At 35.3% G+C, this 16,034-nt stretch overlaps 1 protein-coding gene across 4 annotated transcripts in view; it reads right to left on the reverse strand.

The window, feature by feature from the left end:
* The window catches only part of LOC114054148 (nucleolar protein 4), a 427,691-nt gene that overhangs the window by 65,925 nt on the left and 345,732 nt on the right, over positions 1-16,034 (reverse strand). For 3 of the 4 annotated variants that reach the window (XM_027877294.1, XM_027877291.1, XM_027877292.1), the window contains one exon: positions 8,470-8,583. The exons of the other annotated variant lie outside the window; for it this stretch is intronic. In XM_027877294.1, the coding sequence (XP_027733095.1) occupies positions 8,470-8,583 (114 nt within the window). The remainder of the gene's footprint in view (positions 1-8,469; positions 8,584-16,034) is intronic. 4 annotated transcript variants of the gene reach the window in all.

A 16,034-nucleotide genomic window follows, 5' to 3' on the forward strand; every position in this document is an offset into this window, starting at 1 on the left:
GTATCAGAAAGCTCTGAAGAAAGAGGTGATTTGTCCGGGGTCACTCAGCAAGTGTGTGTATTTGAGAGGTGAGGAGGTGACCTAAATGTGGGTTGTCTTGACTGTAAGATCACTCTGGCCTTCTATTCATTATACTATCTCTCAACAATGAAGGTGCTAACAGTAATATTATACATACTTTACAGATGAGGAAATTGAGGCTCCAAAGGGGTTCAATGGCTTGCCCATGGTTACACAGATAATGTTTCTGAGCCAGGATCTGAACCAGGGTCTTTGTTGACTCCAAGTTTAACACTTTTCCCTTCACTCAGTCGCCTGTCAATAGGATACTAATAGAGTGATCTATGCTATTGGTACATGTTGTATCTGGTCAATTATGATGCGCTTTATTAAAGAAGTCTACATTTTCACAAACCCAATTTTGAACATCTTTCTGAAATACAATGAAATAAATAAGTAAAATGCAGGCATGCATTTAGAACTGGAAGGATACACTCTGTCCAGTTTCTGTGATTACTTTTTAATATCTAAATTAAAACTATCCATAAACAACGTTTTAATTATGGTCAAATATTGTGACTTCAGCCTGAATGAAATCATGGTTTACTCTCAAATATCTGTTGAGGTAATTATTTATCACAACTGCATAAAATATTAGAAAATATATATTTTTTTCTGGTTCTTAAATTAATATTTTCCAAGGTAAACTTTTCAGTCACCTCAAACTAATATTTTTTTAATTGTTGAAGGAACTTGAATGATAATACTACCCAGATCCATTTTTGGTCTATTAAGGGTTAAGGTGGGTTATCTGAATTGTGAATGTCTTAATTAAAGCTCTCCAGTCTGGCAAGCTCACTTGACTGAAGCCTGGTGTTGATGAGGTCAAAATCTTGGGTCCAGAACCCATTTTGTGTTCAATTGGAGAAAAAGCAGTCTTTCATTGCAACTGAACCCCAAAGGAACATTTTAGAATTCTCTGAGTGTGTAAGAAAATCAACTCTAAGTGAACAGTCTTCTAACAAGTGCAAACAGCAACCTCCTTGTATATGGGTAGCATATTGAAAAAAAATAATTAAATTGAAAACATTTGATAAGACCTACAGGGACTCTTATTTGGAGATTCCCATATTACTCAGCCCAAACACAAAATTTCAATCAGTTTTATAGTAATACAGTACAGAAAAGACATTTAATTATAGCAGCATGGAAGATGAAAATTAGTTCAATTCTGATGATAAAATTATGCTTCAGGGCTAAACAGAGAATAGAAATGACTTTTATCTCATTTTATTAACGGGGGCTATAAATGGCATGCTCTTTGCTACTTTATGCAATGGTCTAAAAACAGCCATATCTAGGTTCTGGTATACTACAAAAAACTAAATTTCACTGGCTATGTTTCCCCACATTTGACGAGATGAGAGAACTTAGTGTGCCTGGTCTTGCTGGTATTACTTGAGCCACAGGCCTTTGAGCTCCTGGTGCCTGTCTTGGGTATTCACTCTTCCTTCACAAGAGATTTTAGGAGTTAATTAATCAGTTAGGCTGTGAAATACTGAATCTATGCAGACTGTATTATTGCATTAGGACATAGAGAACATGGCAGTCTACTACCTCTTGCACTGATATTTGCATTGAGTACCAATACGTATGCCAGAAGTTCGAATTTCAGCCTGAACATACCCTGATTCTTTCATACCAGGATATTAAGCTCCAGACATGCTATCACAGTACTCTGAATTACTCAGGCACACTGACTCTCTGTATTGACTTCAAATGCTAAATCTATCAATAATTCACTTGTTAAAGCTCTTATAATACAATCTGAGGCTAGCATCTCCCAACAATACCCAACAGCAACATATATGGTACATCCTTATAACGAGTCATGAGGTTCATAAAATTGAAGGCAGCTTTATCCTGTCATAACACAATGGTTACTATTGTTCTACTTTTCATAGGCATCTGCAAACATTTAGTAATGATAAGGCAAATATCCCACCACTACACACTATTAGCACTGTAAACATGTGTCTACAATGTTTCATATGTTTAATATTAAGAATACTATTGCCTTCGTTATATACTATGCATCATGTTCCTATAATCTAATAATCTCAAAATTTACAGAAGAATAACAGGATCTCAGAGATGGCCAGTACCTTAAAGGTTATTTATTCTAGCCTTTATCAAACAACTTTCTCTACATCTCTGGTAAGCTTCAATACAATCTCCACTCAAAATCTTCCAGTGGTGCTAACTTTTAAAGGAGCCCCTACTTTTTTAGAGATAGGTGTGCTCATTAGGAAATTTTTTACATATATTAAGGGTAAATTTGCCTCTCTGCAATTTCTGTTTCAGGGGTCCTTATTTGGTCCCTTGGATCCAAGGAAGGCAATATGATAGACACTCAAATCCTTGAAGACAGCTAGCTACTTTGTCTCCTGTTGTATCTTATCTAGGCAGCTAGGTGGTACAGTAGATAGGGTGCTGAGCCCGTCTCAGAGTCAGGAAGACTTGAGTTCAAATCTTACCTCAGAAGTTTACTAGCTCTGTGACCCTAGGGAAGTTACTTAACTGATGCCTGCCTCATTTTCATCTGTAAAATGTGCTTATTAGTGATGTGACCCTAGGCAAGTCACTTATGTTTCATTTTCTGCATCTATAAAATGGGGATAAAAATAGCAACTCTTTGTCAAGGTTGTTGTGAGGATAGAATGAGATATTTGCAAAACTCTTTACAAATCTGACAGTGCTCTATAAATTCTACTATTATTTTTATTCTCCAGGGTAACATTTCCATTCCTCCCATTAATCATCACATGGTGTGGTTTTCAATTATATCAGCTGTATAATGAAATTAAGGATTAGAAATGGGTTAAAGTTGATTGTGGGGAAAGGTAAGAAGGTATATTAAGAGTAAAGTCATGGATTTCAATTTCAAGCAATAGTTTTTAAGTTATCCACTTCAATTTTTCACTTAAAGTTGTTTTTTTGTTTTTTGTTTTTTGCTTTCAAATATGCCTGTTTGGTAGAAACTAAAGGCTTATTAAATCTTCTACACATGCAATTATGGAAGAAAACTTTTCTCATACATATTATATATATATATATATATATATATAATATGTATGTGTATATACATACATATGCATACATATGCATATATACACGCATGCATATACATGCATCTATATGTGTGTAAATGTATATACACACAGAGTTAGGTTATGTAGTGGATAGCCCAGCCCGGAGCGAGGAAGACTCATCTTCCTGAGTTCAAATCTGTCCTCAGACACTTACTAGCTGTGTGACCCTGGGCAAGTCACTTAACGCTGTCTGCCTCAGTTTCCTCATCTATAAAAAGAAGTGAAGAAGGAAATGGCAAACCACTCTAGTATCTTTGCCAAGAAAACCCCAAATGGGTTCCTGAAGTGACACAACTGAAATGACTGAATAACAAAACACACACACACGCACGCACACACACACACACACACACACTTGCACATGCTAGATATCTGAACAAAAGCTTCTGTCATGACCAATTGTCCTTTTTCAAAGAAGTGTTTATGCCCACAAAATCTTCATTAACAATCTCCCTTGTATTCATTAATGATTCTTTTTACCTCTCATTTCCCCAACTCAATTCTTCTTAATCCATTCCTTATCACTAGACTCAGAGAACATAGGGAAAATTCCAGAGACAAATATGATATCTACTCTTGAGAATTATGAAAAACCCAACAGATAGGAAGTATATAACTGTTTCTTAGTGTAACTTAGTATAATTGCTCCTTAAATTCTATAGGTTCTAGCTGTCTGATTATGTGCAGGTCTTGGGAATATGTTCATGTACAAATTGCCAAGTAATTTAAAAAAATTTTTAATTTTTAGCAATTCCCCACTTCTCTGACAGCAGTCTACCGATAAGGTGCCTCAGTTTTTCAGTGTTTGAACTTTTCTCCTGCTGACATTAGATGACAAACTTTCTAACACGGGAGGATGTCAAGGTTCCCTTTAAAATCTTTCAGTGAAATAAAACAGCCTACTGGGACAAGACACATCATTTTCCCAGGGGCCTTAGTCTTTGCCTAACTAAAAGGGAATTGAGATAGAGCTTTGGGTCATTGCTACAGCTCAGGCTGCTGTCATTAGGATAGACCTTTTGCTTTCTTTTCATTATATCCCTAATAGACCATAATTTTCCCATTAAAATAATGGAGACAAATTTTAAAAAATGTAATTTCTCAAACTTTAAAATCTGGGCATGCCTAGAAAGAAAATAAGACAAAAATTATTTTAAATTAGCAAAGATTCTATTTGAAAAATGCACAAAAAGAGGAAAAAAGAGCAGCAATCACCTATACAGATCTTATCTTATCCAATTTTCCATTGAAACCATAAAGAAAAGCACTGAACTCTCTGAGTTTCAAGTAAGTGGCCACTTAATAGTAATGGTGAGAGAAAAAAATTTAGCTATATGAAGCTGCTTTGTTATATACAAACCTCATACATGACAATTCATGTTTCTGCAGTGACAAAGTGGAAAATAGAGTCAATTTTCCAAATCAAAATGAAAATTCTCTGGGTACAAGTAAAAACTCACAGATGCATCAAATATTAGAGCTGAAAACTAAGAAAAACCAGTGCTTCTAGAAGAGAGTGATTTATGACTTTATAAAACATCTTAAGCTGTCATACTCAGACATTTTAGAGAAGAGAAAAATGCTTATTTCTTCAAGTTTTTGCTATTTGCATAACATTCAGATCCAGATTGCAAAGCTCTTTAGATTTTTAATTAATTAATTAATTTCACAATGCCTGTAAAACAGCTGCAAAGGCATCAAGCCTAAATTTTCAGAGGCAAATTTGGAAGTTTTCAAAAAGAGGCGGGGTTGCCACTTTCAAGTATTTTATAGTACAGGAAATTTTATTTCCATTTAGGTATGGGTTAGACTAGGTGGATGTTGAGGTACCTTTTAACTCTGAAATTCTGAGATTTGGGGAAACTCTAATTTCTTTTGCATGTGAAAGTCTTTCAAATAATTGAAGAAGAAAGGTATCTATAATTGATACCTTCATTTCCTTTCTTAACTCTCTACCTTCTGACTTCTGTCCTCATCATTTACCTGAAAACTGCTCTCTCTGTCTCTCTCTCTGTCTCTCTCTCTCTGTCTCTGTCTCTCTCTCTCTCAAGTTACCAATGATCTTTTCACTGCCAAATCTAATGGCCTTTCTCAGTCCTCACTGGTCTTTTTTTTTTTTTAACCTTAGGTCGATCAGTACTAGATTTCATCCTATTAGATTTGAGGTCAAGAAGCTACTGAGTTCCAATTCTATTATTTAATGTGTTAACTAGTGCAATGGAAAGAAGGAGTCAGAGGACCTGAGTTCAAATGTTGCTGCTGCTCCTACCTATGTATATCACCTCTGTGACCTTGAGCAAGTCAGTCAGTCAGTCAATGAACATTTATTAAGCGCCTACTATGTGCCAGGCACTATACTAAGCATGTCACTTATCCTCTTCAGTTTTCTCATCTGTAAAGTGAAGGTCTTGTACTCTGTGGTCAGTATAGTCCTTTCCAGCTCTAAGTCTATATTCTTATTTTTCTCTGCAAAGAAAGGGGCATAACAAAAAATATAATGCTAACAGATTTTCTTCAGGTGCTAGGAACTTCAAGTCAGAATACTGTATCCCTTCAAACTTCACAGTTATCTTTAAACTTGATAAGGACAGATCCCTGTGTCCCTCCACTAGAGACAGCATCCCTCCAGAAACACAGAACACATTTTACAGATGAGAAAACTGAAACTCACTGGTGAAATAATCTGAATGTAATTTCATACAGGGGCAGGCAGCTAGGTGATACAATGGAAAGAGTGCAGGACCTAAAGAACTGAGTTCAAATGCAGCCTCGGACACTTACTAGCTATGTGACCCTGGGCAAGTCACTTAGCCTTGCTTGCCTCAGTTTCCTCATTTGAAAAATGAGCTGGAGAAGCAAATGGAAAACCACTCCAGTATCTCTGCCAAGAAAACCCCAAATGGGGTCACAAAGAGTTGGACACAACTGAAAAATGATTGAACAACAACAGATTTCACACAGACATTGGCTTTGCCCGATACTTTGGACACAGGCTCTCTACCTTCCTTTCCAGTGCTCTTTGTACTATATCATACTTCTTCATTAATCTATTAATCAGTACCCTTGGGGTCTAATCATTAAATAATGTCCAAGTCTAACTGATTATACCTTCACCTAACCCATATCTCTCCCCTTTGCCCACAGGGATATGGTTGGAAATGCTGCAAAACATTTTACTGAAACCCATATTAAGACTTTAAGCATTCCCATGTGTTAATAATATTCCTTTGATTCTAAACATGAAATAAGTCCTTCCTTCTAAGTTGCTATTTCCTAGGAGAATGTTAGGCACTTGTGGAAATTCAGGAGCATTTTCTAATAGCTAGCTAATTCACACACTTATCCTAGCTCATTGCCTGGAAAAATTTCACTCTTTATAGCATATGCAATAAAGCTTCCATTAATGAAGAGGTTATATTCCAAGAAGGCAATCTTGTCGGTTATTTTGTTATCAGATGTAACAACAGATGTCAGAAATATTTCAGACCTTAGAATACCTTGCCATACCTCAGTATGGTATGCCATACCTCTCCTATTTTATCCCCCAAAAAATATAGCCCTCCCATCTCTCAAGGATGGCTCCCCATCCAGTAACAGAGAGGCTACATAGTGTGGTTGGGGAGAAGGCAGGGATGTGTTGCTTCCCACTTCTAAGCAAGGGGACCATGTGACTGATTGTAGCCCTTGCACAGCTTCTCCTTGAGAGCCCTGCAGCTGTGACAGCACTGCTACGTCCTCCTCCCTAAGCTACCAGAAATATCACAAATCCAATGCTGAGGAGCCCAGAACTTTCCATTAACCCCCCTCCTACTAGGCTGGTTTTGTTAAAAGAAACCTTGTGTTCAGGGAAATTAATTTAAATAATACAGCATGACAACGGTATAATTTTATTTTAATTTATAGGGCAGCTAGGTGGTACAATGGATAAAACACTGGACCTAGAATCAGGCAGACTCCTCTTTGTGAGTTCAAATCTGGCTTCAGACACTTTCTAGCTGTGTGATTCTGGGCAAGTCATTGAACCCTATTTGCCACAGTTTCCTCATCTGTAAAATAAACTGGAAAAGGAAATGGCAAACCATTCCAGTATATTTAACAAGAAAACCCCAAATGGAGTCATGAAGAGTCAGACTCTACTCAAAGGACTGAACAACAATAAATAAATGCTAAAGACAAATGATAGAAATGAATAATTAGTCAAAATTTAAATTATTGCTTATTTATTCCTGAAACTAAGGCTATGTGTGTGTTTGTTCAGCTAAGGTCTTCAGCCTAGTTAGCATACAGAATTGTATCTGCAGAGCATGAATTACAGATTTTAACACACTTTTAACACATTTCCTATGGCAGGGGTGAGAAACCTATTTTTTCTACTAAGGTTCATTTAGCCATGGGGGGGTGAGGGAGAAAAAACAATTGGGGCCACATCATTATAATTCAGTTTAATTTGTTTCTTTTTGAGAGAGCAGTATCAAATGTTCTGCTGATAGGCCTTTTAACTTAAGGGCAGGGAACATTAAATTCTGTTTGATAATTAAAATATACTTTCTTTCTATCTTATCATTAGTTAAGAGGAGATGGAACGGAGGAAGATAGAGAAAAATGAATATAAAAAGAAAGACAGATAAAGGGAAACTGCAAGAAGACCAGTGCAGTAAACATACAGATCCTCATACATAGACCTATACACACAAATGGAGATGGTCACAGACTCACAGAGGCAACAAATGTACAAATATTTAAACCCACAGAAAGAAAGCAACACATATAGAAGGACTTACATACAGAGAAATGGTCTTTCATGGACTAATACCCTCATTTTCTATTTTTTTTTACTTTAATGCCAGTAAACACTTCTATAATCTCTGTTGTATTTTTTACGACTATGGGCATAAATGAGTAATCCTAACTTCTGGTATTTATCCTTTACTGCAGATGAAATGAAATCAAGGGCCTAAAGTTCTCCATCCCTGCACTACTAGATAACGTCAGGGCATACACACACACTTTTGGTTAAGCAATCCATCTTGGAAATAGTAGCAAAGAGATAGAGAAATGATTCACTTTTTTAATATTGTTCTTCCTTTAGTGTTGACCATAGATACTATTTGATCTTTATCTGTAACCTATATACCTTTTGAGACCTTGGCTTATTTAAGAAAGACAGAAAACATTTTCCTGTTTTTTCAGAACTTCATTGTGAATTGTTTTCCTGCTAAACATGTTTCAAATGATTCATTCTTCTGTATTACACAAAAGACTTTCACTCCAGTGTATAACACTTAGGAATATGGCAGATCCCCAAACACCTAGGTACCTGCTGTCTGTCCAGACGCATCCTCTTTGCAGCATTTCTACTCTCACTCTCACAGGCTGAGGCCAAGATACTCTCTGCAACTGCTGAAGTAAGGTGAGAAGGAATAGGTCGAGACTAAAAAAGAGAGAGAGAGAGAAAATAAAGAAGAAATAAACATTAATAATAGGCTCATTAACAAACCAATGATTTCCTTAGAGGAACTCACAGAAGAGTCACATGTGCAGGAGGATCCATTCATTGTAACTTAATTTATTTGAACAGAAGGAGGAAATGGAAATTGTAAAGATGAAAAATGAAAACTAGTTAGAGGTTAAAGCTGCAGTGCATACACAGATCCATCATTTCCCCCACAGCGCCATTGTCCAGGGTATTGAGTTTGGCTCATTAGGCTGCGTTTTCTGTAGGCAGTGTCACACTCGAAGCATCACAGCAGTAACCTTGCTATCTGAATATTTCTAATAAAACTAGAAATTCATTTTTAATTCCTTTGTAGCAGATGACAGTGTTTTTTAAACTTATAAAAACACAAGTGATGGGACGCAAATATCACTGAAAACATAACAGATTGTCAGACCAACTCAGAACATTCTTGGTATGAAATTTTATGAATATTTACAATCTTTGTTGCAGCATGATTGATGTGATTGAAATTGATGTGATTTAAAAATGAATCCATACCTACTTGGAATCCATACTAATAGATGGCTATCCTAAAGCAATATGGATATATTTCCAGGTTTGAGACATGTAGTTTTTATATGAATTCACATTATGAAATTTAATAACATTTACATGTGTAAATCTAACTTCCACACAGAAAGGAATAAATCATTGACTGTACTACTACCCAAATGGCTATCAATGCAATGCAACTCTCGATATCAATTTGTGAACAGATTATTTTCATTCTTTTCTCAGTAATTACACACAAAATCCTCTTGCTGAAAGATGAAGAACTTAATGACTACCTAAACCAGTTTTCTTAATTAAGATACACAGAGATAGAACCAAAATAACATGAAAAATTAGTTGGAGCTGAATTCAATTCCAAAATACAAGCACAGTTTAAGGAAATTAATGCACCTGACATGTCTTCTTCAGTTTTCTTTTCATTAAGCTTTAATCAACAACGTGTCTGTAAGTTATTAAAAGCTCCAACAGATAGGAAACAGATTTTTTCCCCCATGAGCTCTAGTATCTTCTCAATGATATTCAGTTTTCTAATTCTCCCCAAGAGAAATATTAGAGACAAATCTCACTGTAAGATTTATATAATCATTCCAATTTCTACAAAAGTTAGTTTTGGTCACTAGTTTTCTGATAGATGTTTATAGATGTTTCCCATACTCAGACAGAAACCAGTGCTCTGGCCTTGTGTGAATGATAAGGCAGTGATTAAGGCTCAGCCAGCAGACCTGCTCATTGCTTTCCTGGAGAGGGTAGCCTTCCTTGACAAAAAGCTGGCACTACACCATGATAACGTCTACTCATCTACTAATCCTGTAGGGTCTCTCAAAAGATGATCATATATAACTTTGACAACAGAGAAGTACAACTAGTATCACTGAGTCTGCATAGAGTTTTTTGGAAGTTGTTTCTGCAAGAAGATCAAAAGAAATAGACTACAGAATGGGGCAGAGAAAATAATATAGAAGCAGGGAAACTGGAATGCTAGGGGCCAAGCAGAGAGGCAGCCCAATGAAACTATACTGTTAAATCAATATGCATTTATTAAAGGCCTATTATGTACCAGGCAGTGTGGAGAAACAAACTGAATTGTCAAACATTCCAGAAGCATCTGATCAACTTTAAAATGCAGCTAACTCTATTGAAAGGTTTTAATTTCATTCTTCTTTCTTAACCAGAAAAGTGACAGATCATGGGTTTCCTTAAAATATGGGTAGTATGACTTTTAGGAGTATAACTCAGATGGGTACTCACTGACCTTTGGCTTTCAGAGGAAACATAGAGGGTCGTCATTCCTTTCGCCCACATCACCCTCCCAAGTCTAACTCAGCAAACATCTATTGAGCATATGCTAAATGAGAGGCACTCTGCCAGGTCCTGGACATACAAAGACAAAATGAGGAATAGTCCCTTACATTAAGGAGTTTATATTCCAATAAGGAGAGATAACATGTCAACAGTTAAGTATAACTCTAACAGTTTGTGGAGAGAGAGTATTGCCAAGTAGAGGCATCAGAAATGGTTTCCTGGTCCCTATGCCTCTGATATTATCTTGGGAACAGGAGTGCTGATGGGTTTGTTTGTTTTTTAGAGAAACATGATATTAAGAGTAAATCAATATTATACCAATACAAAGACTAATCCTTTTAGAACATGAATTCTTGACCTGAGGTATGTGAGCTTGCTTTTTTTTTTTAAACAAAAATCTTTGATAACTGTATTTCAATATAGTGGTTTTCCTCTGTAATCTCATGTATTTTATTTTGTACATTTAAAACCTTACTCTAAGAAGGGGCCCATAGGCTTCACCAGACTTCTAGAGAACTCTGTAACAGAAAAAAGGTGAAGAACACTTGTCTTAGAAAAATAAATTATTAGATCTCCCTTTAAGTTCCAGGTATGGGGTTAAAAGTGTCTCTTTTTCAAATCTTAATTCTTTATTTCATTCAAGGAAAGGGAAATTTCACTCATTATCTATAATTTCCCTTCTGTCTCCTTATTAGGATTTTGTTAAACGATGGGGTGGTTAAACTAGCGGAAAGAGATTAATGAACAGAAATAAATGGACCTTAAAGAAAAGATATACCCTGTAGAACAGAGGAATTAAATTGTAAAACATGTAATAAAAATGCTTACAATATTATGTACATTTATATATTTATTTACAGTGTGTCTTTAATTTGAAAAAAAAAACCACTGTAAAATACCTTAGGATACAGTAGAAACTTCTTGCAGTTGAAAGATGCAAAAATATTGGGGAATCTCCTATTTGGCAAATTTTATATTTCACAATATTTCTATGTGAATGGTTTAAATAGACTTTCGACTAGAGACAGGGTGGGAGAATAGATGACACCCGAGGAAACTCACAATTGGAGAGATCACATGTAGGTTTACGGTTTAAGAATATAAGCATTATTCCTTAACATCACAATGCTCTCAGTTTAATTTCTAATCATAGAATGTTAGGATTGTAGGGGACCTTAGCCACATCACATTTAACCACTTTATCTTATAGATGAGGAGACTGGGGCCTTGAGAAGTAAAATAACTCACCCCAAATCGTGTATTTGGTTGATGGCAAAGCTAAAATGAGCTCAAGTCTCCTGATTCTCAAGTAAGTGCTCTTTTCATTAGATCACCCTAACCCCCTCAATAAATACCAGCCCCATGGCATTTCATTTAAACTACTTATCATTAAGTTCTCAAATATTATGTAAAGGTTAAATAATTACACAGCAACCATGATTCACAACTAAAAATTATGAAGACAAAATATATTATCTGTTATAAAACAGCTGCCAAGACCTGCAACACCTACCCATGAAATCACAGGTAAAACAATAATATAATTAACATTTGAATGTAAAATAATACTACAATAAAGCTAATTTATACTCATTGGCACAAAGAAGGCCAGTCTAAATTAGTGAATGAAACATGCCTTATAGAATTGTTTTTAAAAATATAATTTTATTACTTTCAAGCATACATATATTAATTAGAATTTTAAAAATTATAAATAGAAACCTTGCTGTAACCTGATTTTTATGTATATACAGGACTCCTCAGTAATTAGAAGAATCCATTTGAAAATGTTTAAATCCTTGAAAACAGACTTTTTATTAAGTAGGTAAAGTACCACTATGAAATAGTGTTTATCTTATTAACTTGCTTATTAAAAAACAACAGCCAAAAAGAGCACTCACACAAAAACATACCAACCCCAGTCCAGTTGCTGCTTAACCAGAGGACTAGCCCAGTGCCACTCCTGAGCCTTGAGTTAAATGACTGCTGAAGGTTTTGAACTTGAATTAAAGCTTAGAACCAAGTCTACCCAACCTAGAGACAATACAGGGACACAGGAGCCATCATCTATTGCAACTTTTCCATGGGCTTCTAATAATAATAGAAATAAGATGAATACTTTGTGAAATCTAAATTACTGAGCTTGTATTTAGTAGCCAGAAAAAAATAATCAAGAGAATCTTTACATAAAAATTGGCTAAGTAAGAGATACTTCAGGATTGATAATGGATTGCCTAAAGTGCTACAGCACTTCTCTGATTCCACTATTGGACAGTCCCCTGAGGTCATGGTTTTATATCCAAAGATAGCATTAAATACCAGTTATTCCCTCCTCTGGCTCCAAATTATTAATTATTATGAGCTGATTATATCATTTCGATTAGCCAAGTCTTTTGTTGCTAGTCATAGATTGGCTTTCCTTCTTTGGTCCATTTCATTTCTCTATGGCAATCAAACCAAGATGGTATAATTTTGGAAGAAATTAATAAATATTTCTCATTATAACGGGTCTGATGGAGGAGGTTTAAATTATCGTCAAAAATGAGATTTGTGTGTTTCTTTTGTCTATATTCTCCCTTAGTCTTCTTTATTCCCTTGGACAATTGTGAGTTCATTGGAATGTCACTGTTTCTGAGCGCTCCTGACAGGTAATTAGCATAATGAATCAATGCCTTCTCTGGACCAAGTGCTGCAGCTCTGGACTGGCAAAAGAATGCTGCTGCTCAGCCCCAGTGCCTGCTTATGCCAGAAAAAGTGACCATAGAAACAAAAGATTTTTAGGGAATGATGAGACAAAGAGAACATTTTAAAACAAATGAAAATCATTTTGGCAAAATCCCCAGAAAAACATGTCCCTCTTTTAAGGAGGTTGGTCACACTCTAGTCCATTTGAGAATAAATTGAAGAAAACCCTAAATAAAAAAAGATAACAAATATATCTGAGTATAGCAAGACATGTGGTCAAAGTTGTACTAATATTGGGAAGGTCGGTTACCTATTTCTTTCCCGTTACGTGATAGACAGAGCTAGCTACTCACTGCTCACTAATTAACTGGTCATAATTAGCTGTCATTCTCAACTTGCTTCTAGGGGCATCTTTCCTCAGCACTGCTCTTATCTTGTTAATTATCTATACTTGAATCAATGGTGATTGTGTCGTTATGCATATGGCTAAGCTGTCCCAGTGAACCTGGTAGTTTTTTTTTTTTTAAAGTCTCTCTTTAATTGAAGATTGAAGTTGGAGCTGTTGCTAGAAGGCGGCAGATGTGTATTTCCATGTATAATATTCCATTGGCCAAATTAAAAAAACACATAAGCCAGGGTTTCTCAACTCTGGGTTTGTGAAATCATTTTAAAAAGTGGGGTTTTTTTTTGGATAACTGTATTTCAATAAAATTGTTTTCCTTGGTAATCCTATGTATTTTATTTAGCACATTTAAAAACACTATTCTGAGAATGGGTGTAAGGGTGAGATCATTCTCTTGGTAGCTTTACATAATTCCAAGAATCCTCTCTAGCAGTGAGAGTAATCTATAAATGTCTGCAAAGTGAAACCAAGGCATGTTAAAAATGTTTTTAAAAATACAAGGCCAATGGTGATGAACACCATTGAAAACATGAATTTCAAAGTTCAAGGAAACAGGCCATGTGAAGCATGACTGCAAAGTCATGTACTTCTTCTGGAAAATAATTTAGAAACTCTTGAGCTGTTCAGTAACAACTTCATTTTTTTAAAAAATATTATTTTTATGTATAGTTAGTGGTGGATTCATGCCTTGATAGAACATTCTTGGACATTAATAAATTCAATTATATTTTTATTTCCTAAATACATCTGAATTTCACAAGTCCAACACTTCATTATCAAAAAGCCCAGACCGAAGCAAATGCTTACTTGAAGCAACACCAACAGTGAAGGTACAGACATATATTTAAAATAATAATTATTGTAACTTTTAAAATGAATGAATAATGATAATGTATGGCATGGAATACATTTCACAACTAGAATCTATAAAATGGCTAAAATCCACCAGTGATCAGCAAATTAGTAAAATGAATCTTCTTATATCTCTCTCCCCACCCTCCAAGATAAAGGTTGGTTTAATTGTCCTCATTAGTAACTCTTAGAGCAAGCTAGCTTTTAAATAACCAACCACAATTACCTAGGGGCAAAAGGAATAAACCTAAGCACATTTCAGTGTGCTTGGGATTCAGGGTTTGAGGGCTTAGTTAGATTGTATGCTCTTTGGAGGACAAAATTATGTCATTTTTAACCTTTATATCCCCAGCAACTAGTACAGTGTCTTATACATTGTAGATATTTAATAGATGTTTACAGAAGGAATGTTTACTGACAATAAACAAAGTCTCCAATAATCTGAAGAACTAGTTAAAAATGGTACTTTTAGATATTCTTATTGAAGAAACATCTTCATACAAGGTCATCTTAGAATAATCATTGATTAAGAAAATGATTGTGGAGTAGATTATGAAATACATATTAGAGCAAAAGGGCATTGTATGTCAAGATAAAAATCTAGATTTTATAATGTAGTGACTATCAAATATAAGAGTTGAACTGATCATGATGAACTGGAAAATAGATGAAATACAAATTATTGTTCCATTTTGAAATTGGTTAATAGTTTTGATGGAGGGGCAGGTTGAAGGTGTTCACTGAAACTGACTTTAAGGATTTCCTTTACGGCTTTTTTCTCCCTTCTTAGAGTGTATATTATTATTGACAACTGAGTAATCATTGCATTTCATGTAGTAATTATTCTTTCTAATAATTTACAGTAAAAAATCTTTCCATATTATATAACTATCCATGAAAACTACTACAAAATTTAAGATATACTGTTTTATACACTTGAAGATGGCACTGACCCATTGTCAGGAGGCCATGCTTTGAACTGACCCCTCAGCCCTTCTATAGCCCTCCTATAGCCCTCCTCCCTTTGTCCCTTGCAGGAATGAAGATGGGCTAATTTTGACCCATATATACTCTCTCTCTGGGTGTTCCTTTTGACTTAAGAGTTATATGTTTGAACAATATATATAAAGATATAGTTGTCTCTACATAGAGACAAGCAATTACTAAGCCCTGTTATGGGTGCTAGTAGATAGATGCTAAGGATACAAAAAACAAAAAATAAAGATAGTCCCTGCCCCTAAGGAACTTACATTATCCTAGAAAACAAATGAAGAAAGTATGAATCAACACTAATTTATCTTCATTCCTAGCCTGAGTGGGGAAGGAAGTAATAATAATAATAATTAATATAATAATAATTAAGAATAACAACAATAATCATAGCTAACATTTATATAGTACTACTGTGTGCCAGGCAATGTGCCAAGCACTTTGCAATTATTACCTCATTTGATTCTCATAATGACCCTGGGAGATAGGAGCTATTAGTATCTCCATTTTATAGCTGGGATTACTGAGGTAAGCAGAGGTTAAGTGATTTGCCCAGGGTCACACAACCAGTAAGTGTCTGAGGCTGTATTCGAACTGACCTGACTCTAAGCCCTGACCTCCATCCACTGCACTACCTAAT

Source organism: Vombatus ursinus, unplaced genomic scaffold, assembly GCF_900497805.2.
Source record: "Vombatus ursinus unplaced genomic scaffold, bare-nosed wombat genome assembly UNPS02014812.1, whole genome shotgun sequence".
Taxonomy (NCBI): domain Eukaryota; kingdom Metazoa; phylum Chordata; class Mammalia; order Diprotodontia; family Vombatidae; genus Vombatus; species Vombatus ursinus.